The 26,950-nt window shown below is 45.0% G+C and overlaps 1 protein-coding gene across 1 annotated transcript in view; it reads right to left on the reverse strand.

The window, feature by feature from the left end:
• LOC102454270 (tetraspanin-36-like) overlaps positions 1 to 26,593 on the reverse strand; it is a 43,548-nt gene extending 16,955 nt beyond the window's left edge. Inside the window, exon 1 of the mRNA XM_006136732.5 lies at positions 26,327 to 26,593. Within this exon, the coding sequence (XP_006136794.2) occupies positions 26,327 to 26,386 (60 nt within the window). The 5' untranslated portion in view covers positions 26,387 to 26,593. The remainder of the gene's footprint in view (positions 1 to 26,326) is intronic.
• Between the last annotated feature and the right edge of the window lie 357 nt (positions 26,594 to 26,950).

Below are 26,950 nucleotides of genomic sequence, written 5' to 3' on the forward strand. Positions count from 1 at the left end.
TCTCTCACATTAAAGATGAAATTCTGTTCTGGTGTCAGCAGATGCAACAACTAGGATCGTTGTGGGAGCTGTGTACCTTTTTGCATCAGTTCTGAATTTGCCTTAAAGGTATCAGATCTAATTTTCTTGAGGATCATTGAAGAGTACATGATAAACAAGAACAAAAGGTCTTGAATATCTTCCATAGGGACTCGCCTATTTCAACTGCCTGTATTATTAAAAAGCCCTAAACTTATAATAATAAATAATGCTAGAAATAAATACAAATAACCTTTTTTGGCTGAGCCGACCTCTCTGGAGCCCACAAAATCAGTTGGAATGTATAGGTGTGTGTGATGGGGCATCACCGCCCCGCACTCCAAACCCCTTAGCAGCTGTCCTGTTCACAGCACTAGGGTTTAAGTACCAGCCTTGCGCCTGGTGCTCACGCGCCACGCGAACAGCCTCACGCCGCGGGAGCCGCGGTGAGCGCAAGCCGCGGCATGCGAAAGCAGGGGAGAGAGGGAGCTGGAACAGCATAGACCCGTGCTGTTAGAACTGCAGCGCAGACGAGCTGGGGCATGCCGGGAGGAGGAGAGGCGAGGAGTATGGGGGGATGCGCGGCATGACGTCAGGGGTGAGAAGAGGAGCGGGGGATTTAAAAAGTGGATGGGGAGATGTCACAAGGAAAGGAGAGTGAGAGGGACCAGGAGAGAGGCAGGAGCAAGATGAGAAGAATGGGAGGAAGATAGAATGGCAACAGCGAGTAAGCCAACGAGGTGCCTTAACGTGGCCGGAGAGTTAAGCTGTGCCACCAGAGTTCTTGGTGGAGGACCGAGTGACGCCGAGAGGCTGAGAGAGTGGGGACAGGAAGCAGCCCAGGGCAGGACAACTGGTTGAAATCCGCGGGCTGATGTATTTTGGATAGGAGCCCCATCAGCCGGACACGACCGAAAGCAGTCCCTGTTCTTAGGGCCCTGGGCTGGAGCTCCTGAGTGAGGATGGGCCCAGGGCCCCCCTCTCCCGATCGCCAACAGCTGCCAATACTGGCAACAGGGAATTCAGGAACTGATGCTCCGTGAGTGGGGCAGTTGACGATAGCGGCGATCGCCACGACAGGAGTGATTGCAAGAGCTCCGTGAATAGGACCCAGAAGGGAAAGCTGACCAGACGGGAGGACTGAAGAGTGGTCTTTCTAAGGCCAATAGAGGGTGCCACAGCAGGGCATGGTCACAGTGTGCTATGGAAATATGTAAGAATTTCCAAAAGTTTGTATTTATTAACTGTGCATGTTGTGCTGATGTGATGAAGTGGGGGATTTTCTTATTTTTCTAATGGTTTACACAAAGAGTGTGAGTAACTCAGTTTCCCTGTGTGCTGGTGATTTAACGAGGTTGATAGGAGAGGGTGTTTACTGTTACAGGGGACTGGGGGAGGGGGACACTTGCCTAGCAGCTGGACCACAGACAACAGTCTGGATGCTGTGGAACTTGGCAACCAGTGACCCAGAGGCAAACCAACCAATTCTGGTCAGAGGGAGGACAAAGGAACTGAGGAGAGAGTGCCCAGTGATCAGGAAGGCAGCTGCAGCCAGTTCTGACCAGTGAGGCACAAAGGATGGGAGAGAGAGGGCCCAAATGATGTCTTTACTGAGGAAAGAAGACAAGGACAGAATAGTAGTTCTGGAGATAGGTGATAACACACGGTTGGCTGGAAGGAGGGGACTTCTGGAGTAAGAATGTAAATGAGTAGTCAACGATCCAATTAACCGATAAGCCTAGACTCATCAGTTAATCTAGGTGACTACTCCCCGTATCAGAGGCAGCAAGGTGAGGAGAAGCAGGACCCGGTACTGGAGGGAGCACCGACTCCACAGTTCTGCCTGTCCCCTGCCCGCACTGCTGTCTCTGTCAGGGAGCTCCAAGCTCCCCACAGACAGGGCCTTCATGGCAGCCTCCCCTGTCTCCTCCTCTCTCCCCCCAGCAGCCTCTGTCTGTGAGGAACTCAGACTACTGCAGACAGGGGTTGTTGCCACCCCACACTGCTGCCTCTGTATCAGAGGCAGCAGTGCAGGGCAGCAGGCAGCTGGTCTGCAAGGGGAGCTGTTTTTTAAACTGGCTCCCCTCGCAGACTGGCTCCTGCCTGAGACCCCGCGCTTCTGCTTCTGATACGGAGGCAACAGCGTGGGGTGAAAGGGGGTTCTCCAGGAGTGAAGCCAGAGCGCACTGGCTGCCAGCTTCGCCCCTGAGGACTAAAGAATAGTCAACTAACTGCTAAGAATTCATGTGGTTAGTCGACTATTCTATTACTGGCTATCTAACATCCCTATTCTGGACTGGAGACAAAGAACAGCCAGAGCCCATTACGACTGAGACTTGCCAGGCTTGAGAGCCCTAATAATTTTCCTGTGCTATGTTTAGACCTTCCATAAATCCTTCTGTTTTACACAGGCTGACAGTCACTGCAGGCTGCAAATTGGGGTTTCATTGTCCCCTCTGGACATGCAGGCCCTTGAGGTCCAGAACATGTGGACTCTTGAGGGAGCCATGGTAAGAGACTAGGGTTGCCAGGTGTCCGGTTTTGAACCAGTCTAATATTTTAGCTTTCTGTTCGGGAAACAAATTGAGAAAATATAAACGAGAAAATATAAATGTCCGGTATTTTCTAAATCAGATGTAAAGTAGATTGTGATGTCATGTCAAGTGTGTCTGGTATTTTTGTTGAAACCATCTGGCAACCCTATAAGAGACACTCATGCTGAAGGCTCAGAGAGGTACAGTTCCAGGAAGTGCTGGGGCACAGGGCTTAACTCCAAGGAGACTGTGACTCCCAAGAAGGGGTGTCACGATGAAGAGGGCTCCTCCCAGGGACCATACAGAGACAAGAGAGCATGGGGCCTGCGAGTCTGTGTCATAGCATTTTCATGGTGCGGTGTAACGGTTCGGCTGTATCAGTGCTCAAGGCATTATTGTGTTAAAGAAAGAGAAACCCAACAACCCTACATATACTCATTGAACAATTTTTACATAATTAACCAGCACCTCAAGGAGCTCCAAGTCTAGATTACATGAAAACTGTGACAAAGAAAACACTTCTCATTCCAAAGCTGGTGTCTTGTATTTTTATCAAGGAGAAAGCACCTTGAGAACTGTGTGTGTCATCTTTGTCATGTGTTTGCTTTCATCTCCACCTTAAGCTCCCGGAGGCACTTTTATTTACTTGATAATTGCTATATAGACCTAGGGCCCAGTCTTGCAGGATGCTGAGCTTTCTCAGCGTCCGTTGCTTTTAATAGATCAGTCCTTTGCCTGTGTATTATAATACCATAGGCATAAGATCCATTAATGGGAGTTGCAGGTACTCTGCGCTACCAGGAATTGTTCAGCACCCTTGCACGATGAGGTCGTAGGTCAGCCTGGTGACTTTCAAGTGAACAATAGATGCCTTGAGAAGCTTAAAGGCTAGAATAAATAAAAAATGACATTTCCTCATTCTTAACCACAGATGACTCCATAAATATTATGGGGATATTTATCTGTTTTACTGCATTGAGAATTCAGCCTAGCACAGCAAAGCCTTGTATTGTGACTCTGGTCCCATATTAAACAGCTCTTCTTCTGTGCTAAAGTGTCAGTGGTGTTAGTGCATCCCTCATCACAAACTATTCCAAAGCACTTTACAAAGGGTTGGTCTGTTCATAATCAGGCCGAGCACCCTCAACTTTGGGCATTATGCTGCTCACATAAAAGTCAATGAGAGTTTTACCATTGATCTCAATGGGCACAGGATTGGGCTCATGGAGTGGATCATGCGCAGAGCCTTGTACAAAGTACTTATCACTTCACAGAACTGGGTCCAGGGCCATCTCTAGATTTACACAAAATATGCATTGCAGAGGGCACCAGAAAATGTGGGGCCCCAGTTCCTCCTGCCCCATTCTACCTCCCATCAGTATCATTGGGGGAACCCAGTTCCCTCTGCCGTGTTTCACCTCTAGCATCCTTAGGCTACGTTTACACTGCACAATTATTTCGGAATAAGCTATTCCGGAATAGTTATTCTGAAATAGCTTATTTCAAAATAGCACATCTACACTGCAGGGAAGCCTCAAAATTAGTCCGAGGCAGGTTTCCCTAATGTAGACGTGCTATCTCGATTTAGCATCCCAGGAGGAATAACAGAACTGCCTGAGTGTACCACCTGGGGCTCTAGTGGCAATTTAAAAGCCTCGGAGCTCTGACTGCCCAGCTGCTGGCATAACAGGGATGGTGGTCTGGGAGCCTTGGACCCTCTTGAATCACCAGGTCCCAGGGAAATTGCCCCTCCTCCCTCATTGGTGGGCCTACCTACATTCATTTTAAATGCACTCAGAAGGACTTCACTTTTAAAGGAGACAGTCACGATCGCAGGAATGCCGTTGTCTAAGAAACAATCTTGTCCCTTCTGCGCCCCCACAAATATTGCCCTTCGCTGTGGGAGAGCTCTGAAAGCCTGTGGGGGTGGGTAGCCACCACCTTGGGCATTATTTTTAAAGATGGTTGTTTTTTCTTCTGGAACTGCTGCATTATTTAACCCTGTAGGGTCTTCACAGCTTAGTTCATTCTTTTCTGAAAGGGGAAAAGCTGCTACTCACGCAAGTTTAAAAGCATTTAAAGACATCCTCCTGGAGAGTAATTTCCCCCTGCCCTCTCCCCTCCCCTCCTGCCAGGCTAGGCAATGTGCAGCAGTTAAAGCCAATGTAAGAACCATTCCTCAGAAGAGCGAGGCTGCTTTAAAAGCCATGATCAGCCTCACTCACACACATGAAGAGTGCACGCTCAGTGAAAAAAGGTATTTGCTTTTCAGGAGGAAGCAGACTGATGCTGCTGTCCACACAAAGTAGTGCTTGTAAAGAATAAATGAAAGACATGTCATGTGAATTTAGTACCGATGAAAGAGACCAGATTAGCCACCTTAGAGACTGAACTCCATTACCCACAGCAGGGGGAATAACCCCAAAGCTTCCCCACAATATCCTGTCAGTGTCTCAGAACTGATGTGGAAAGACCATCTTTCAGCATAAGGGGAGAGTGCATGCTCCATGCCCCCATTCAATCATTGGCCTCTTCACTGAGACCACTATTACGGTGCCAATGGTTTCTGTGTGGCTGACACTTGTACAGTGGATGCTAGATGGAATCTATGGGCATTTCACATAGGCCAGACCTGGATTGGACTGTGCAACCTAGAGACAAAAGACCTCCCACGGTTCTTTAGGTTTGCCAGCTGGCATTAAGTTAAGGTCCTTGGCACTTAGTGCTAAAACATATTGATAATTTCCAATATGTTGCCATCCCTTCCCCCAGTCTGCTGCATGTCCCTCCTTTATTTTCAAGTGCAAGATGCATTACTGGTTTTAGACCTAAAGCTACCTTCATCCTACACAACTCTGGTGTTGTAACTCATTGCTCAGACTTATACATTACTGAGATCAAATCTGTTGAGTCATGATGCTGGGATTGAACTAAACTATATGGGTGTGTCTACACATGCCCCCTAGTTCGGACTAGGGAGGCAAATGAAGCATACCGAAGTTGCTAACGAAGCACGGGATTTAAATATCCCACGCTTGATTAGCATATTCGCAGCCGGTCGCCATTTTAAAATGCCGGTCGCCCGATTTAACTTGCCGCGTGTAGACACGGTAGTCCGTCGTGCAATGAGGAGTAACAGTTAATTCGAGGGAAGGGTCTACACGCGGCAAGTTAAATCGGGCGACCAGCATTTTAAAATGGCGACCAGCCGTGAATATGCTAATCAAGCACGGGATATTTAAATCCCGCACTTCATTAGCAACTTCGGTATGCTTCATTTGCCTCCCTAGTCCGAACTAGGGGGCAAGTGTAGACATACCCTATGTGTATTAAAAAGATTGCTCCCATGTCATTCCAAAATCCCTGCTCTTTGGGAGCTGAATTCTGGCAGTCTCTTCTAATAGTTTGATGGTGAAGGAACTGAGAGAGGAACCATAGGTTCACTGTTGTTGCACCTCCATCCTGGCTCCTCCAGAACCCTATTCATCGAGATTTGCAGCCCCTCTGTGCACTAAGCCAGGTGGGCAATAAAACAGCAGAGGTTCACCAGGAGTTAGCCCCTGGTGGGCCGCTGCCCCTATACAGGCAGTCCCCAGGTTACGCGGATCCGACTTACGTGGGATCTGTACTTACGAACGGGGCTTTTCTCGCCCTGGAGGACGCGGGCGGCATCCTCAGGGGCGAGAAAAGCTGCTCCGCGTCTCCCTGGTCTGCTGGGGGGGGGGAACCCAGCAGACCAGGGAGACGCGGAGCAAAGCCGCGGAGGATGTGGGCGGCGGGACGGCCCAGACGCGCCGCAGTCCCGCTGCCCAGGTCCTCCGCGGCTTTACTCCGCGTCTCCCTAGTCTGCTGGGCCTCCCGCCCCCAGCAGACCAGGGAGACGCAGAGCAAAGCTGCGGAGGATGCGGGTAGCGGGACCGCGGCGTGTCTCGGTTCCACCGCCCGCGTCTCCCTGGTCTGCTGGGGGGGGAGGGTGCAGCTAGTGCGCCCCCACCCCCCAGAAGACCAGGCTTTTTTCGTGGACGTCTGTGGTAGAGCAGCTGGGGCGCTGCTGGTTGATCCCGCAGCGCTGCTCCTCGGCGCTACTGGACCAACCCGGCAGCACCCCAGCTGCTCTGCCCCAGGCATCCTGATTCAGCCGCTGCTGGTCAGTTTCAGCTGCTCTGCCCCAGGCATCCCCACGTCAGCCGCTGCTGAAACTGACCAGCGGCTGACTACAGGAAGCCCGAGGCAGAGTTGCTCTGCCCGGGGCTTCCTGGAATCAGCCGCTGATCAGTTTCAGCAGCGGCTGATTTGGGGACACCTGGGGTAGAGCAGCTGGGGTGCTGCCAGGTTGGTCCCTGCAGCGCCGAGGTGCGGCGCTGCAGGGACCTACCCGGCAGCACCCCAGCTGCTCTGTCCCAGGCGTCCAGATTCAGCCTGTTGAAACTGATCAGCGGCTGATTCCAGGAAGCCCCGGGGCAGAGCAACTCTGCCTCGGGCTTCCTGTAGTCAGCCGCTGGTCAGTTTCAGCAGCGGCTGAATCTGGACGCCAGTTCCGACTTACGTACAAATTCAACTTAAGAACAAACCTACAGTCCCTATCTTGTACGTAACCTGGGGACTGCCTGTATGTACCTGCACCTCCACAGGTACAGAAGATCACAGCTCTCCTTGGCAGCCATCCCCGGTACCTGCAAAGGCACAGTTAAATATGGTGGGTTGGGGCCCATCAGGGGCTAACCTTGGTGCACTAGATCTGGCCCACAGGCTGGTATTTGCCCACCTCTGCATTAGGCAGTGTTTCATTTCTAGTAAATTACTCCAGCTTTCTTCGTGTCATTTCCCTACTCTCCCTTCCTGGAATAATTGTGGTCCTGGCGTGAGAAATTTGTATGGGAAGCTATGAAATGTGTTGTGCAAGTTCAGCTGGGCTAAGATAAAATATAAGCTCAGCAGAGCCTGATGCTGTGCAGAGGAAGTGATGAAAGTCAGAAGTTGACACTTGGTGTTTCTTTAGAGTCTTTAGCATGGGTTTGATTATTAATGTTTCCTGGAACTATCAAATAACACGAGAGGCCCAAAAGGCCAATGCTACACATTAGTGGCTTTGAGGGGTACAGCACCTAAGGCTTTTCCCCCGTCAGTGTAAATATCTCATTAACCTGAAGGGAATTTGGATCAGCCACTAAATACTGGTAGTAGATCTGATCAAAGTTGAGTGAAAAAACTTGTCATGAAAGAGGCAGTTGTTTGTTTTTAAATCCAATTTCAGGTTTATTTTAAAACATGAGATTTTATATTGCAATGGTCCCAGTTGGGAAGAGAGAAAAACTCTCTCCTCCAATTGTTATACTAGAACTAGACTTCATTGAAGAAATATGTCATAAGCTCAGTGTGCAGAAAAGTTAAAAGCTACCCAGGCATTAGCTCATCCAAGTGAAATAATTCCTTTAAGAATATCCAGCATTTTGTGTTCTTGAACATGTCAGATTTAGCAAAGTTGCTGCTTTTCTAATTCACTTTCAGATAAATCAAGGGTGCAAAGCAAACTGCAAATTCAGAAACTGAAAAACCTTCAGGGAAACTGTACTTTTCCACAGTCTTCACTATAATTTTTGCTGCAACAGATAAGGCAAACTACAACCACATTGGTATCAGCATAGCTAGACACTGCTTAAGTGATGAAGACCACTTTTGCTATGGGGTATTTTGAGGGGAAAGGGAGACGGGAAGTGGCCTGTGGAAGATTTTAATTCATTCTCTGCTTACTTTCTCTTTAAAAAATCCCACAGCTGTGTGTGAATTTGGTGCTTGCTGTGTTATAGTTCTTGTACAATATTACAAGAGGGATTCCGAGTACTTTGGAGGATAGGGTCATAATTAAAAATGATCTGGTCACACTGGAGAAATAGTCAGAGGTAAATGGAATGAAATTTAATAAGGACAAATGCAAAGTACTCCACTTAGGGAGGAACCATTAGTTTCACACTTACAAAATGAGAAGTGACTGCCTAGGAAGGAGTATTGCTAAAAGGAATCTAGGGGTCACAGTGGACCACAAGCTAAATAGGGGTCAACAGTATGGCATTGTTGCAAAACACAAACAAGAACAAAAGCATCATTCTGAATTCATTAATAGGAGTAAGCAAGCCACAAAAAGTAATTCTTCTGCTCTATTCTGCTTATTAGGCCTCAGATGGAGTAGTGTCCAGTTCTGGGCACCACATTTCAGGAAAGATGTGGAGAAATCAGAAAAGGTCCAGAAGAGCAACAAAAAATATTAAAAATCTAGAAAACGTCACCAGTGAGGGAAGATGGAAGGAACTGGGTTTGTTTAGTCTGGAGAAGAGAAGACTGAGAGGGGACAAAATATCAGCTTTCAAGTACCTTAAAGTTTGTTACAAGGAGAAGGGAGAAAAATGATTCTCCTTCCCTCTGATGATAAGACAAGAAGTAATGGGCTCAAATTGTGGCAAGAGAAATTTAGATTGTACATTAGGAAAATCTTCCTAATTGTCATGGTGGTTATGCACAGGAATAATTGCCTAGAGAAGTTGTGGAATCTCCATCTACTGGAGATTTTTAAGAGCAAGTTAGACAGACATCTGTCATTGATGGTAGATGGTGCTTGGTCCTGCCCTAAGTACAACGTATCAGACTTGATGATCTCTCAACAGTCCTTCCAGTTTATATTATCCTATGATTCTATTATTATAATCCAGAATTTAATTATTACACTTAATTCTGAACTGCCTTAATCAGTAGGTGGAAGCTGGGCAAGAAAGTGCAGCAGTTTTTGTTAACTATAAGATCATTTATCTCAGTCTGACTCTGTAAACACGGAGGCTAGGATTTTCAAATGCTCTCAGATTTACATAAGAACAGCCATACTGGGTCAGACCAACCGTCCATCTAGCCTAGTATCCTGTCTGCCGACAGTGGCCAATGCCAGATGCCCCAGAAGGAGGAAACACAACAAGTAATCCTCACGTGATTCCTCCCTGTCACCCATTTTCAGACAAACAGAGGCTAGGGACACCATTCCTACCCATCCCGGCTAATAGCCATTGATGGACCTAACCTCCATGAATCTATCTAGCTCTTTTTTGAACCCTGTTGAAGTCCTAACTTTCACCATATCCTCTGGCAAGGAGTTCCACAGATTGACTGCGTGCTGAGTGAAGAAAAACTTCCTTCTGTTTGTTTTAAACCTACGGCCTATTAATTTCATTTGGTGACCCCTAGTTCTTATATGGTAGGAATGTGTAAATAACTTTTCCTTATTCACTTTTTCCACACCAGTCATGATTTTATAGACCTCTATCATATCCCCCTTTAGTCTCCTCTTTTCTAAGTTGAAAGGTCCAAATCTTTTTAATCTCTCTTCATATGGGACCTGTTCCAAACCCCTAATCATTTTTTTTTGCCCTTTTCTGAACCTTTTCTAATGCCAATATATCTTTTTTTGAGATGAGGCAACCACATCTCTATGCAGTATTCAAGATGTGGGTGTACCATGGTTTTATACAGAGGCAATAAGATATTTTCTGTCTTATTCTCTATCCCTTTAGCTACTCTCTGCTCCCACTGAAGTCTGGGTGAAAAATCCATCCACTTCCACAAGGGCAAAGTTAGGCTTGAGACCTCCCTCCAATACATCATTCCACTGATAGCTGCTCTTTGTTTGCAGTTGTTTAACCAATTATGTATCCACTTAATGGCAGTTCTGCTAAGTCTGCATTTCTCCAGCTTATCTGAATGTCATGTGGGACTGTGCCAAAAGCCCTGCTAAAGTCCAGGGATACCACCACATTCCTCCTACCCACCAAACCAGTTATCTTGTCAAAGGAGCTACTTTGGCATGATTTGTTCTTATTAAATCCTCACTAGCTATTAGTAGTTACTCCATCATCCTCCAGATAATCACAAATTGAATTATTTATACATTGCTGTGGAAGCTTCCTAGGTATCAAAGTCAAGCTCAATGGTCTATAGTTGCCTGGCTCCTCCCCTCCCTCAAGATGGGCAATACGTTAGCCCTTCTCCAATCTTCTGGTACCTGTCCTGTCATCATAAATTGTAAATATTATTATCAGGAGCTCAGATTCCTTCATACTTCTTTCAAACTTGAAGAGCATATCCCTGAATGATCATTCCCCACAAAAGAAGCCCAAGAGAGGAATGAAAGAAATCTCTGTATCTGATGCTTTTTTCCACAGCTGATCAGAGAGACAACAAAGCTGCGATTATTACTGCCTCCCCAGTCATAATGGCTTGGATTGTTCACACAGCTAAAGCCAGCAGTATTTGTTTGTCTTACCCCCTGCCTGCATTATTCTGACTGAAAGGAGAGATTGTAAATGATTTGAGAACCAGAAAAAATACTTGGAGCTGAGGGTGAACCAAAGGTAACCTAATTTTCCTAAACTGATCGGCTACGTCTACATTGGCACCCTTTTCCGGAAATGCTTAAAACGGAACAGTTTTCCGTTATAAGTATTTCCAGAAAAAGCGCGTCTACATCAGCAGGTTGCTTTTCCGGAAAAGCCCTTTTTCCGAAAAAGCGTCCGTGCCAATGTAGACGCGCTTTTCCGCAAAAAAAGCCCCGATCGTCATTTTCGCGATCAGGGCTTTTTTGCGGAAAAGACTACTGGGCTGTCTATACTGGCCCTTTTCCGGAACAGTTTTTCCGGAAAAGGACTTTTGCCCGAACGGGAGCAGCATAGTTTTTCTGGAAAAACTGATGATTTTACATTAGATCGTCATTGCTTTTCCTGAAAAGCAAGTGGCCAGTGTAGATAGCTGGCAAGTTATTCCGGAAAAGTGGCTGCTTTTCCTGAATAAGTGACCAGTGTAGACACAGCCATCATGAGTGAGGCAGGTTCTAGTCTGACTCATTGAGCCTGATTCTCCAATGTCTTGCCCCTTGTGTAGTTATGGTCATTTGCATTAATGTAAAGGGGAGAGGGTAAATGTTGCCATTCTGATATGGCATAAAGGACCACACTAGGTGCAGCAGGGCAATGATGAACTGGAATAGTTACCCGCTCCCTCCAAAATAGTATGACCAGCCTCTCTTTATAACTCTGCAATACACACAGTACATTGTGTACAAAGATAACAAATATTCCCTGCTGAGCCATGGGGAGAAGTAGATGGGAGAATAGACAAAGCAGAGCCCGCAGAGTGGAACATCTCTGAGCCAACCTGCAGGTGAAGATGGCTCTGGGAGTTCTAGGAAGAGTGGGCTCTGTAGTTTACCTTACTGCTCCTTTAAGAAAGAAAACCATGTGTTCCACCATCTCCCAGGGAAACTACAGTGCAGGAGACAGGTAACCAAGGGCGAGATACCAGCCAGCAGAAGGCACTCGGAGGCTGAAGAGCAGATTCCCTGAATGACCAGCAAGAGGAGTCTTGGCAGTGAGTCACGGCTCTATTGCACACCACGGCTACGGCTACACTGGCACCCTTTTCCGGAAATGCTTAAAATGGAACAGTTTTCCGTTATAAGTATTTCCGGAAAAAGCACGTCTACATTGGCAGGATGCTTTTCCGGAAAAGCACTTTTTCCGGAAAAGCATCCATGGCCAATGTAGACGCGCTTTCCCGGAAAAAAGCCCCGATCGTCATTTTCGCGATCGGGGCTTTTTTGCGGAAAAGACTACTGGCTGTCTACACTGGCCCTTTTCCAGAACAGTTTTTCTGGAAAAGGACTTTTGCCCGAATGGGAGCAGCATAGTTTTTCCGGAAAAACACTGACAATTTTACAGTAGATCGTCATTGCTTTTCCGGAAAAGCAAGCGGCCAGTGTAGACAGCTGGCAAGTTATTCTGGAAAAGCAGATGCTTTTCCGGAATAAGTGGCCAGTGTAGACACAGCCCACCTTTACTCATCTGGCAGTAGCAGCAACACATGGGGAGGAGTGGACACACACACTGATCAACAAGAAGGGATAGACCCTTCTATGAGTAGCATCAAGAAATCTGTCCAGAGATCTTTTACTGTTATCAGACTTGTTAGCAGTTGGCAGTCTCATGAAAAACATGTGGGTTTTTTTGTCACCTCTCAATGACCCACCACAGAAGAGAGGAAACATTGGTCTTCCTGGTTCTGTCTGTGCTCTGCTGTACTGGCAATACAAATGTGTGTTCCAGCTGCAGTTTTATTGTTCCTTAATCTGTTTGCCACAGCACTTTTTGCTTGCACTCCAAAGTCTGGATTCGCAGAACTTCAGTGATGGCCTCTCTCTATTCTCGTTGCAGTCAACAGCAGTTGTACCTCTGATGTCCACAGTAGCAGAGCTGGGCCTGAATTCTGTACTTTTGAAAATCCTTCTCTCATTCCCAGTCTATTTTAACCTCTTTTTACTTGTGCTTAAAAATCTACCCATTTTCTCTTGTGCTATCTTGAGCTTGTTCCTCAAGCTTTTTCTTTGTAATCTATGGCTACCGGAATTGCTGATTCTGTGTCAGAATGCCTTCTGGTTTCTTCATTTTTGGCTGCCTATCCTTTCTTAGAAGCTTCACTTTTTGGGAATTATGTTCACCCATGCATATTCCTCTGAAGTCTGCAGGCATAGCTTCATAAACCTCGGCCAGGACATGCCAGTCCTGATAGGTATAAGCTCCCCGCAACACACACACACACACACACACACACACACACACACACACACACACGACTAGCTGTACACACACACGACTAGCTGTGTCTGAGTCAGTGTTACCCTCGCCAATAGCTACTGAAGGAACACCTGGCATTCTCAAATCTTGACAGTACACCACCCTTATAAGAAGCAAATTGCTTTCCCTTTTCCTGTCTTGAATTTGAATTTTGCCATTGGAGATGGGTATGGCACCATAAAGTGCTTGTCCCTGCCACATCTGTGGAATTCCTTCACAAACGCTGAATTGAGCATTCTCCAGGATGGGGTGTGATCGACCCACCATACTCCCTGCAAGTGATTCGAGTCTGGATCTGCTGGAAGTACAAGCTCGTTTGCCTACAGTGCGCCAATCAAACAGCTGTACTGGATTACTGCTCTTTAGAATGGAGCCGATTTAACCATGGTTTGGAACCACCTTGGAGAAGCGGATGATGCATAGCTGCAGGATGGAAAGAGTTGCTAATGACAACACAACTTTCAGGAAGGGGGAACCCAGGCCTGCAAATGGAGAGTGGGGGAGGAAAAGGGTGTAGTTGCTCCAGGGCCCAATGATTCAAAAGGGCCCAGGGCTCCCGGCCGCTGCTACTTCAGGACTGGTAGCAGCTGGTGCCCTGGGCGCTTTAAAATCATCATCAGAGCACCATGAGGCCAAGCGGCACTGAGGGTTGGCTGCCCCACCTCTGACTCTTCCAAGAGCTCAGAACTGCCACCCCACCTTGCCCTGGAGCCCAACAAGATTGTCAGCTCCTCTGGGGGAGGAGAGCAGCATGGGGAAGGTCCCAGGGGTTTGCTCAGGAGGCACATGGCTTTGTTCTGCTTTTGTTGCAGATGCTTAAGATTCACAAGTTTACAAACTGTCAGACATGGCTCCAGCTTTTTTCATCAACTTTTCCTTTGGCTTTTCCACAGGATGGGGTAATCCAGGCCTAAGACTCTAATTTAGTTTCTCCACTACTTTCTGTATGGGGAGGGAAGAAATTAGGGTGTACAAAATGAAGCTCAAACATTTAGCAATGGTTGATTTGGGACTTGCACAGTAGGGATCAAAGTTACAGAGGCCTAATTTTGCACTGGTTTTGCACTAGCAGCTTCAGCAGAGATTTACCTTTGATGTTATGCAAATAATCAACAAGAGCAAACACCGCCGAAACCTTCATTAAATCCGAGTCCCCTCATTTAAAATGTATAGTAGGAAAGTAACCGAAAAAAATCTTATTGAGCCTATTTATACAAAAGTATGAAGGACTCTTCAAAGCTTATTTCTTAATGTATCAGTCATTTTGTGCAAATAAGGCAAATGTTTCAATTGACCTGAAGAAATATACCTTAGCAAGTAGGAGGCTAATTCTCTTTTCTTCCCCAGCCCCAAAACCAATGGAGCATAGCTACAGAGTTGTGGGAAATCCAAGTTTATATTCAAGAACAAATTCAGCCCAATCTGGGTTTTATCAGGCATTTTCATTATTTTGTAACTTCTGTGGCAGAGATATTTACATGAACGTAATACCGGAAACCTGCTTTGACACTAGAAACACTAAACTCTAAATTCACTATGTAAACCCCTTTTTCCTCTCTGGGTTTCTTGGGAGCAGATCACACTCACATGTGTGCTTGGGTACCTGATGTTTTTAACATAAAAGGAGATCCTGAGTACCCCAGTGGTGATGTTGTTTAGTTGGGGATTCCCTATCCACCCCCTTGCTGCTGTCCCTTGCTCCTAACGAATATACAGTGGCAGTGCTGCCTTCTGACTGGCCCTGTACACACTCAATGGTGTGCCTTGGGAGCCTCCAGGAATAAAATTATTCCAACAATAATCTGGATCTAACTCCAGGACAACAATTATAAATAATATATATCTAATTGATTAAATCAGAATTAACACACCTTTACTTAAAGAAACAAGTTTTAACAGATTAACAGTGAATAAAACCAATTAAAGTACACAGCAATAAGAGGAACTTATCTATCTGGCATTTGCACTGCCACCATTTATCCCACCCAGTGTGCTCTCCTCTGGAGTCAGAGTCCCAGACACTTGCTTGCATGGACACGCTTGAAGGTCTTCAACTGAAGCGGAGACAGTACTATGTAATGTCCAAGCTGAGCAGCCAGCTGCAAAATCTCTCTGCCACTGGAGTAGGCTCCACCAAATGCCAGCAGCTCTGGCACTCTGCCTCTCTTTGGACCCAGAGTTAGTCTATATCTCTCAGGTCTGTTCCAGGCATCACTTTCCCAAAGAGCCCAGTTATCCACAGTTTCCTCCTTTGTGCAGGTTTATGTAGTCCTTCTTAGCCACAGGCACAGCTGGAGTCTCTCGCCTCTAAGGGCAATCAGCAGCCTCTGAAGCAGCCTGCTAGATCCAAGCCCTGCAGGCTCTCAGTCCCAGGCTCTAGCTGCAACACAACAGCTCCTGGACTGGACAAAGGCTCCTCCACAAAATGGAGAGCATCTCTCTCCCCCAAAATACACCAACAAGCCCCCACTTCCTCCTTTTTTCCCCAAGGGCTCATGGGAGTTGTAGTCTCTAGGGCTTCTGTTAAGGTCTGATCCCAACCACAGGCTCAATGGGAGCCTTTCCATTGACTTCACTGATCAGGACTCTGGTGTATGATTTGACAAAGAGTATGCTGCAGAAGTGAGCTGGAGACAACTAAGGATATCAAGCTGCCTGTGTAATACTGTCAGCACAACACCTCGTTGTTGGATCATACCATCAGGGCAGCTTGCTAGCTGTGAAATCAGTAGCCTTATCATACAAACAACATGCACCACGGTTCAGGTCTGCTACACATACTTCCCTAAAAGTCAGTTATGTCCTGCTCCTGGTTCATTTCCAATTCTAAATTTCACACAAAGCAAAGCACAAACTTTGACATATACATTTGATTCAAGGAGTTCGAGGCACTTTACAAAAGGTATTGTCAACTTCATTTTATTGATAGAGGAAATGAAGTGCAGAAAAGCCTGGAGCAAACTATGAAAATGTAGGGAGCTTCCGCTTCTAGTATGGACAACTTGAGGTATCTGGAGTCTCATTTTCATAAATACTGAACTCCTGTGTCAATGTTTAATTCAAGTGAAGCTGCAGACACTCACCATGTCAGAAATAAGACCCCAGGTGTCTCAAATCTGGCATTCAAACAAAGCTACCGGCATTCACATTTAGTAACCACCCTGACTTTATGTGACTTGCTGAAAGTCATGCAGTGAATCAAATAAAATCCAGTTCTTTAGACTGCTAGTTCAATGCCTTTGCACTAAAGTGAATTATCTGCCAAACCACTGCCTCATTAGCTTTAGCATCCTCTTGGCAAAGCCACCAAGCAGACCCTGGAGTTCTATATTCAAATGCTGTCTAAAATCAAGTGCAATCGATCACAGAAGTGCCCTTAGTTCGAAAAGGCCACTCCAAGTCAAAATTTTAAGGTGTTTCACGGGAACAGTTTGCATATCCCTATAGAACATTTACTCAACCTCACCTGGGCCTAAGGTACACAAAACACTTTTTGATCTCAGGCAGACATGAATGAATGAAACATTGTTACCTTACAACTGAAAGGGGAACAAAAAAAAGTATCACTATTTTATTCATTGTTCTTTTAGATAAAGTTAGATAAAATTCTCAGTGTGTGCTAATCTTGAAAAGGTAAATAGACTTGTCTCCATTAAATACCCCATTAGCAAGTGTTGAAATCAAAACATCAAAGAATTAACCATAACTCCAGCTGTGACAAGGAGCTTGTCACATTCCCATCCACAGTTTGCCCCAAATTTTCTTTTTACTCTTTTGCTCTACTGGTACGTTTGAGGGTCAGAGAAAAGCAAACACAGTACTTACCATTAAAAAGAGAACAAAGATGAACCAGGGAATTATAGACCAACCAGTCTTACTACTAAAAAAACCAACAAATAGTCTGGTAGCATTTTATAGTCTCATGATACCATGTATATGTTTTGTTAGTCTATAAAGCGCTACTGTAACCACCACCAGGTGGATTTGAACCTGAGACTTCTGAAACACAGTATAGAAGCCACTACCCTCTGAGCTAGAAGCCAACTTCCTCCCAGCCCTTGCTGTAGAGGTGTCTTGATCTTAACTGTTGCTGTGGTCTAGGTACCACTTGTATTGCTCAGTAACTACACTAGGTGTGTGGATTACATAACCAGATCATTTGTTGTTGTTTTTTCTGTAACAGACTAACTTGGCTATCCTCTGAGTCTTACTACTGTATCTTTCCAAATATAGAAGTATAAAATCAATCAATCAAATTGTAAGCACGTAGGGCATGTCTACACAGAAAGGCTAAAGCTAAAATAAGCTATACAACTTGAACTATGTCAATTGTGTAGCTTAAATAGAAATAGCTTATTTTAGCTTTTGTCGCTATGTACACAGCAGGAAGTCTAAGAAAGAGCACTCTTCCTCCGACTTCCCTGACTTCTCTTAAAATTAGGATTACAGGAGTAGGAATAATAAATCTTCCGGCTCAATATTATTTTGACATTATTTGTTGAAATAACTGCTTGTAGTGTAGACACAGACTATGTTATTTCAGAATAATGGCAGTTATTGTGAAATAACACTGCTGTGTAGATGTACCCATAGGGATTATAAGGAATAGCCATGATGGATTTATCAAAAAACAAATCATGCCAAACCAACCTAATTTCCTTCTTTGCGAGTGTTACTGGCCTATTGGAACCAACAGATCTGATATATCTTCATTTTAGTAAGGCTTTTGACATGGCCCCGTGTGCTATTCTCATAAGCCAACTAGGGAAATGCAGTCTAGATTAAATTACTACACTGTAAATTAGGTACACAAGACCATACTGAAAACATAGTTATCAGTGGTTTGCTGCCCATCCAGAAAGGCAGATTTATTGGGGTCCCACAGGAGTCAGTCCTTGGACTGATACCATTCAATATTTTCATTAATGACTTGGTTAATGAAGTGAAGAGTGTGCTTATAAAGTTTCCAGATGATACCAAACTGGGAGCAGCTTCAAGAATTTAAAATGACTTTTGGTAACTTGGAGAACTGGTTTGAAACAAACATGATGAAATTCAATAAAGACAAGTGCAAAAGTACTATGCTTAGGAAGGAAAAATCGATGCACAGTATAAAATGGGGAATAATTGGTTAGGTGGGAATACTGCTATAAGGATCTTCTGGGAGTAGGACAGATCACAAACTGAATGAATCAACATTGTGATGAAGCTGAAGGCTCATTTCATTTAGGGGATCTATTAACAGGACAGCTGTATGTGAGACATGGAACGTAATTGTTCTGCTTATTCAGCACTTGTGAGCCTAAGCTGGAGTATTGTGTCCAATTCTGGGCACCACACTTTAAGAAAGATGTGCATAAATTGGAAAGAGGCCAGAGAATAGCAACAAAAATGAGAAAATTGCTGGAAAAGTGCTGCCTGGGACAGAGCTGCTGTTTAGCCTGGACCAAAATCTTCACTACAGCACACCTGTGAGTGTGACCTTGCTCCCCAGTAGCCCGGGAAGGAAAAAGGGGGTTACATATGTAATCTAAGGATGTTAAATTTCAATTATGCGGCTAATCCTGTAGTCGATACAATTAGTAGCAATTTGAGGCAGCAAGGGGTGGGGGAAAGTGAGTAGTCGAGTACTCCATTCAGCTACCCGATGAGCCTATGCTCACTGACATCCCTAATGTAATCTAAATCTCCCTTGCTGCAGATTAAGCCCATTACTTCTTCTCCTATCTTTTGGGGACATGGAAAACAGTTGATAAATACTGTCCTCTCCCTTGCTGCAGATATGGAAAGACATATTACATATCAAACCCCCCTTCAGTCTTCTTTGCTCAAGACTAAATATTCTCAGTTGTTTTCTCATTGAAAAGTATTACTGACACTCAGACCCATACATAGAGGTGAATACCGTATATACTCGAGTATACCCCGAGTTTTTCAGCACAGTTTTTGTGCTGAAAGATGCCCCCCCTCGGCTTATACTCGAGTGAGCATCTCGAGAACTGAGGCGGGCAAAGCCTCAGAGGCGGGGGACCCCCCCGCGGCTGCGGCTTCAGTCAGGGAGCCTGTGGTGTGCTGGGGACAGTCCCCAGCAGACCACAGGCACCCAGATTGAAGCGGCAGCAGCGGCGGTTCCCCGCGCCTCTGAGGCTTTGCCAGAGCCCCCCCCCCCCAGCAGACCAGGGAGACGCGGAGCAAAGCCGCGGAGCACACGGGCAGCGGGACAGCACAGACGCGCTGCGCCTGTCCCGCTGCCAGCGTCCTCTGAGGCTTTGCTCCCCGTCTCCCTGGTCTGCTGGGGGGAGCCCCCCAGCAGACCAGGGAGACGGGGAGCAAAGCCGCAGAGCTACCCAGCAGCACCCCACCTGCTCTGTCCCAGGCGTCCAAATTCAGCCGCTGTTGAAACTGATCAGCGGCTGATTCCAGGAAGCCCAGGGCAGAGCACTCTGCCTTGCGCTTCCTGTAGTCAGCCGCTGATCAGTTTCAGCAGTGGCTGAATCTGGACGCCAGTTCCGACTTACATACAAATTCAACTTAAGAACAAACCTACAGTCTCTATCTTGTACATAACCCGGGGACTACCTGTACTTTGCCCTATTACAGCACCTTTCATGAGAAGATTCCAAAGTGTTTTAAAGACACTGAACTTCACCAGCCCCTCAGTGAGGTGAATCCACATTTCTGTTTACAAATGGGCATCTGAAATAGAATTAATATTAACATTTTAAAATTTGGAGCTATGTTCACAGGTGCTAAAATTACAGGTGTTGGGGCATCCCCTGGCTTGAAGTGGTTTCCATCATGTAAAGGGTTTACATTTTGATTCAGTGGTTCTCAGCGCTCTCCTATGCACATTAGTCCAGCCCCCTGGCTGCATTAGGCTACTAGGGTGTGTCTAAACTACAGGGTTTTGTCGACAAAAGTGGACTTTTGTCAACAAAATTATATCTGCCTCTACACTGCCGCTTTGTTCTGTCAACATAACGTAGACAGAACTCAGCAGTTTTGTCGACGGCTGTAAATCTCATTCTACGAGGAATGAGTTCTGTCAACAGAAGGCGCTATTGCATCTACGCTGTCTTTTGCATCTACGCTGTCATGTCGACAAAGCAGCTTGCTTTGTCGACAGAGCTGGATGTAGTCTAGATGCTCTTTGTTGACAGAAACTTTGTCGACAGTATCTGTCGACAAAACTTCTGTCGACAAAAGCCTGTAGTCTAGACGTAGCCCTAAAGTTAGACATTTCAGTCTATGGTTAGACCCATAAATAAGCGATCTGCTTTTTAGAGGCTCTGAGCACACACAACTTTTAACTCCCCTTTCACAGTAGCAATACCTGTAATGGTTATGATTTAACCATCTTCTGCAGGGGAGTCACTTAATGCTATATTATTAGCAGGCAAGTAACAGAGAAACTACTCTGCAATCTCTTTATTTGCAACAGTCTCATGTAGACAGGCTTTACGATAAGGATCTTGGATCTCATATGGGGTTACCTCATTTTCTAAGCAGCATTTCAGTTCCCTTCTAAGCAGTATTTCCTATCAATAATTGTCAAGCTGGGTAAGATGTATAGTTTTTTAGTACTTGGGCAAGAGGTGTTGCTTGGAAGTGAATTGAAAACTATTTATAAATCCTGTATGAGTTCTTAGATCATTATCAGAGATAGGTGTAAAAACCAAACTACCACAAATTAACATATTCTAAAAGATTAAAAATCAGGTCCTCCTTCACTTATCTGCCAAAACATGATTTCAAAGCTCTGCATTTCCCCTGCTGGGGATGAAGTCACTAACAAGATAGCAAGTTAATTAAGTTACCCAAGCCTACTTTCCATATGCAACAGGTTGTTGTGTTCTAAGGCTGTGCCTAGGAATGGAGAGCTTCTCTGTAGCACCATAAGCTCACATGCTAAAAACCAGCATTAGGTGCAAGGAAACCCTAAGAACAGCCAAAATGAGACTGAAGCTTATGCTGTTGGTGGTTACTTGAGTTCAAATAAAGACTAACAGCAGTGAAGGAGTAAGTTTGAGATAGCTACCTATCTACAGTGCCACCAATGGGAGGGGGCAGTTGCCCTGGGCCCCAGTGATTTAAAAGAGTTTGGGGTGATTACCACCACAGCGGTGGCAGCGGCCAGCACCCTGGGTCCTTTACATTGCTGGTGGTACTGAGTCTGTTGCCAGCCCTGTAAATATATATATATATAGTGTGTAGTTTCTCTCAAAGCAGGGCTCATTTCCACCTGCTTACAATTAAGTACTGAAGCATTTCCCTAGGCTTCCAACAGCAAACAGCACACAGGAGTCATAATTAACTGCAAGGCTCATCAGTAAATGGTTCACCACTTCAATGGGTGCTACCTTTTGCATTGTATGAAAGCACGACTGTAAAACTAGACACCAGCTTTTGTGGCTCTTTTCTTTCAAGGGCTGAACTGCTTGTTGGATCAGTCTCAATCTGTGTACTTTGTCTTGCACATGCTGAATACTTCAGTAAACACTTGCCATTTCAAAGCGTGAGTCCCGTTTTCATACATCATGCTTCATTCTGCCCTTTCTCTGGTATTTGCACACCAATCCCACTGCTGATAATGCAAAACTATCTCCAGAAGAATCCAACAGGAAGAAAATTGCTTCACATTACAAATGCTGAGGAGCTGAAGTCAGGCAATGGGGGAATTTCGTGCATGGCTCTGAGGGGGACACGTTGGCCTGTCAAATCCAAGCTATAGTTTCCAGTGATTAGAACAACAAAGGTATGAAGGTTAAGAACTCAATAAGGAGAATTCTCCGTCTGTTCTGTCCTCTCCTAATGTTCATTCATCAACAGATTATTTCATTTTAACAAGGGGAATTCAGTTCCTTCTGATTTTGCCACATTTCAACTCTCAGTAGAGCTCACCACAAAGTGGTTTATTTCTGAAAAGCTTACTTCTGCAAATCAAGTGAGTTATCTGTTTAGTTTCTTTCAGTCTATTACGGAATTGCTCAAACTTTACCATGTGGCAGGAAAGTCCCAAAATGCTGACTGGAATCTTTATTTCCATTAAATTATATTACTATAGTCACACTCACATGAGTCTTATCCCTAAAAATAGCAGCGAATCATGGCTAAAAGCTATGTGGACTTGCTGGTCACTATTAACAGTGACAGTATCTGGAAAAGGGACGTACCCAGAGGTGAAAGTAAGGTGTGCCCCGGTGCTCCACTCTGGAAAGAGCAGCAGGGGCGTTCTGCTGAGAGACTGCTGGGACACGCTGCTGCAGGTGCGTGTAGCGTGGCTTGCAGTGCACCCTGCCAGCTGGGCTCCTGGGGCTCCTGCTGCAGGCTGGCACTGGCAGCTGGGCGCACGCAGCCAGGTGAGGTAAACAAACTGAAAAGAGCCAGAGGGGAGGATGCGCTGTAGGGGAGGTGGGTGTGCTCCCAGACTAGCTTCTGGTGCATGCAAGTCTGTCCTGCTGCCCCTCTCTCTCGCTGGACACATGTGCAGTCCCCAGCATGTGCAGCCCCCAGCATGTACTGCTACCGGTGGCCCCAGAGAAGAAGTCATGGGAAGGGAACGGCAGGCTGGGGAGGAGGGGGTGTCTCTTGCATTGCGGCCTGTTTCTCTGCAGTAGTGCCCCCACACAGCTGGCCCACAGCTCCCTTATGGCAGCGCAGCAAACAGAATGTGTGGGGCAGAGACCTGTCCACCAGCCAGGTAAAAGTAACCCAGCAGCAATTAGGACTGCCCCCAGCTCATCCCTTCCTCTCATATACCTCAGATCCCTGCCCTCAGCCTTCCTAAACACTCCCAGCCCCTGCCCTGGACTTCTACACGCACCACTATCCCCCAATCCTCTGCCCTGAAACTTCCCACACACTCCCAGCCCCATGCCCTGAACCTCTCCCCACAAACCAGCTCTTTGCCCTGACTCCTGCATCTACCACGCACCAATTCCCCAACCTGGACTCCTGCACCCCCCATATTCCAACCCCTGCCCTGATCCTACACCCCTCCACACATCCTGCTCTGAGCTTTCTCCCCACACTCCCAGCCCTCTGTCCTGACTCCTGCACCTCCCCACCACCTCTGCCCTGAGCCCCTTACATCTCCCAACCCTGCCTCCTGTACCCTCCACACCCCAGCCTTCTACCCTGAGCCCCCTGCAGGGGGAGTTGCGATTGGCCGGTATCTGTCAGAAACGTTATTTCACCCCTGAGTGTACCTGTCATAAATTTTACACCAAGGTCTTCTTGACATTCCCACAACCTGAACCATGTCCCTCCCCAAACCTGTTATTTTCCTCACTAATACTTTCACAAATATGTCACGTACTGTTTGTAAGGCAAACACTAGCAGCTGTGCTCTGTCAGTTCAAAATAATTTATACATTATAAGAACATTTTAAACCTGACAATTCTTATAGAAAATGAGGGGTGAAGCACCTCTAGAACTCGTATACCCACTGAAGAGTCCAGTACTCAAGCTGCCATGAGCTCAGTCTTATAACAAATCCAGCTATACTTTTACTTCTTAGTTTTTAGCAGCAATTTTACCTGAATACATGAACAAAGGTTTTGTTTTCTATTGAAATACCCTTCAACTATTTCACAAATACTCATTAACCAAACAATCATTTTAAATAAAAGACAAACTATTCTATGATTCTGAAGTAAAAGCAATTTTCCCTCCTATATCTACTAAATTTATAAACTAAAATATATGATTCTAAGAAAGTACTTCAGCAAAGAGATTGTACCCAAGAACAGCCTATTTAACCACAGTCTGGCTAACCAAATGTTACTTTTACTGGTTGGCTGAAAGAAACAGGGTTAACCAAAACATGGTCATGTCCCCTAACACAACATTCACAATTCATTGCACCATCATTCAGCCAGACCCCAGGTTAGTTCAATAGTTTTGATTCTGCAACCTGCATAGTTCATTGATATGTATCCATTAACCATTTAAAAGCTGGAAGGCAAAGAAAGCTGACAATGCACTGTTTCTATTTGAGCATATTCACACACTTCAGAAAGTGACACACACTTATTGGATCTTTTCATTATCACATATTTGTCCGGAATTAAATGATCTCCATACAAAGTTAAAAAAGCACCCTAGTAATATGCCTGAGATATTACATTTGTAACTAGATCTGAACTGCGTTCCCAAATCTTGGCTTTTAGTTCAGGCTTGTCTTCACAAAATAAGTCAGTCTTGTATGAAACAGAGAAATAATTAAGTGTGCTACACTTAAGCTTCTAAGTTTCATATTGAAACTAAATTAAGAAAGTGCAAAAATCAATCAATACAAGAAGCTGTAACGGCAATGGTGCTAGACACATCCCAGGTTCAGCAGATTCCCAAAACCAATGTCTAATGAACAGTGAAACTTGAGTTTTTACATTACAGCAAACATTACAAAACATTACTAATGCATCTGAACAGCTTCACTGCTGGAGCAGGAATGAAGTGCAGCAACCAGACCAATAAAGTGGCATATGAAGATTTTTGTCTGCTTTCCCTGAGTGGTACAGTATGCGGCAGGGGTTCCTTCAGCCATTTCATTCTACTCACCACATTGTAAAAATGAAATCCTCTCATAGATCTACTATCCCTTCCATCATCCCATTATGTTTATTGCTTGGTTCTCAAAACATGTCATTTTGCAGACCACGGGAAAAATTTCATCGACCACAGTTGGAAAACCGGGCACACTTTGGATCCAATTCTCCTAGTAAACACCATTAACTTTTAATGTTATAGGGTCTATGGCACAGAAAATCAATTCTCTATATATACTAATGTCCTTGCAACAGTAATTGATAAAATAATGTATGCAATGATAAAATATCCTCCCCATTTAAATGTTTCTTCTCGAAAACTTGTCAGTCAAGATCTTTCTTCTCTGAGTTTAGAATAAATTAAAATTCAGTTAAATGTGAATTGCATAAATGAGTAAATGTTTTGTTTTCTATTAAAAACCATTTTACAAATTCTCGCAAGTGAAATATTCAGTTGTAATCGTGTTTAAAGCAAGAAATTAATAAATGTGTTAACTATAATTCAGATAAAGTCATGAACAACAAATATTTTTCAAAGCACATCTGCTCTTTGATCTTTACTTACCAAAAGATTTTAAAAGAACAAGAAACTTCGGACCCAGTTTTCCTTTACACTGAAATAAATACAGTGTAGCTAACACTAATGAAGTTACACCATGGGACAACAAGCATTCATTGGAGAAAGCCCTATATATAGATAACATCCCATGGAAGAAAGTCTGCCTCATTCCAGCTTCTAATAGCACAGAATATTCAGCTGAAACTATTATGGCCGTTTTATACCAGATGGAGATCTGGCCCTCTAACTTTCTGGTGTCCTCACTTACTGTCTTTTATAAAATCTCACTTTGTTATCAACAACTCCAAGATGGACTCTCTACTTACTACTCTGGGGCAACTGGTTCCTGGCTGATGCAGAAACTATCTGCCTTCAGTTAGTGTTTTTCATTCAGTCTTTACATAACCTCTTATGTTTTCCTTCATTAATAAACGTGCTTCTAAAAGTTTAGTTGAAAAAAATTATCTGTACAAAATTACACTAGCAGGTTTACTTCCTTTCTGTGAGACAAAAGTAGATCAATGGGGTGAAATGTACATTTCTAAACCAAATCTGCCTTCAGTTCCTCTTTAGGGCACATCTGTTTGGTACTGAGCCTCACTCACTGCTCTCTGATCTTTTCTCAATTTCCTTAGTAAAAACAGACAGTTATGATCATATTAGCACTAACTTTCTCCTAGGCAATAATAATAATAATAATAAGTAAAAATTCACAACCATTAATGTTATTTATAGAGCACCTAACATACTCAGTTCTTTACTGTAAACAAAGTAGTTACTGACCCCAGTCCTACAGTTTGTACTCAGACCAATCTCCTCGTCAGCTTTAGTGGGGAGTTTTGCCTGGGTAAGAACTGCAGGGTCAGTCCCCGAATCTCTGCAGTTAAATCAGTTCAGTAAAGAGAGAAAGGGGTGAGGACTGTCACAGGAAGCTAGTAGTGGCAGCAGTCAGAGGACTGTGAAGGAAAGTTATCAAACTAGAAGTTGTTCTATCCAATTACCCAAAAGATGAGGCTGAGCAGCAGCAGCACGGTCTTGGAGGTGATCACGCCACAGTCCATGTTTTCTGCTGGCCTCGCAGTCGAGCTGTGTGAAGAAAGGTCTGGTGGCTGCTGCTGCCTATTCAGCAGAGTCTGTATGTGTCAGGTTTCCGTATGCTTCTCTCCCACGCCTCTCAGCTTCTTGTCTGAGCCTGCTCAGCCATCACATGGTCTGCAACTCGCTGGACCAGTCACATGCTCCTTAGTGTACTGAGCAAACAACATCCTACTGTAATCTTCTGTCCGGACCCCTTCCTTTTTATTCTGTAGTCTGTCTAAAAGAGATTACCGTAAACTCACTAACGTAGTTCTGCAACCACAACCAAGTGGTTTACCATATAGACACTAATAGCAGTCCCACCACAACCTGACCTTCCTCAGCATTATCACACTTGCAGGGATGGACCAAGAATAAACAAGACCCAAAGGTAACAGAACTTTTAAGGCCAGCCTGAAAGCTTCTCCCTCTTAGCCAAGCTTAGACACGACTAACCATATCGATTGTTGTCTGTTGCCCATTATTGAGCCTTTGACCTTTCTGGGCAAGGCACAGATGCAGCTGCCTGGACCCCTTACCTTTAAAAG

Source organism: Pelodiscus sinensis, chromosome 6 (assembly GCF_052426305.1).
Source record: "Pelodiscus sinensis isolate ZL-2025 chromosome 6, ASM5242630v1, whole genome shotgun sequence".
Lineage (NCBI taxonomy): Eukaryota > Metazoa > Chordata > Testudines > Trionychidae > Pelodiscus > Pelodiscus sinensis.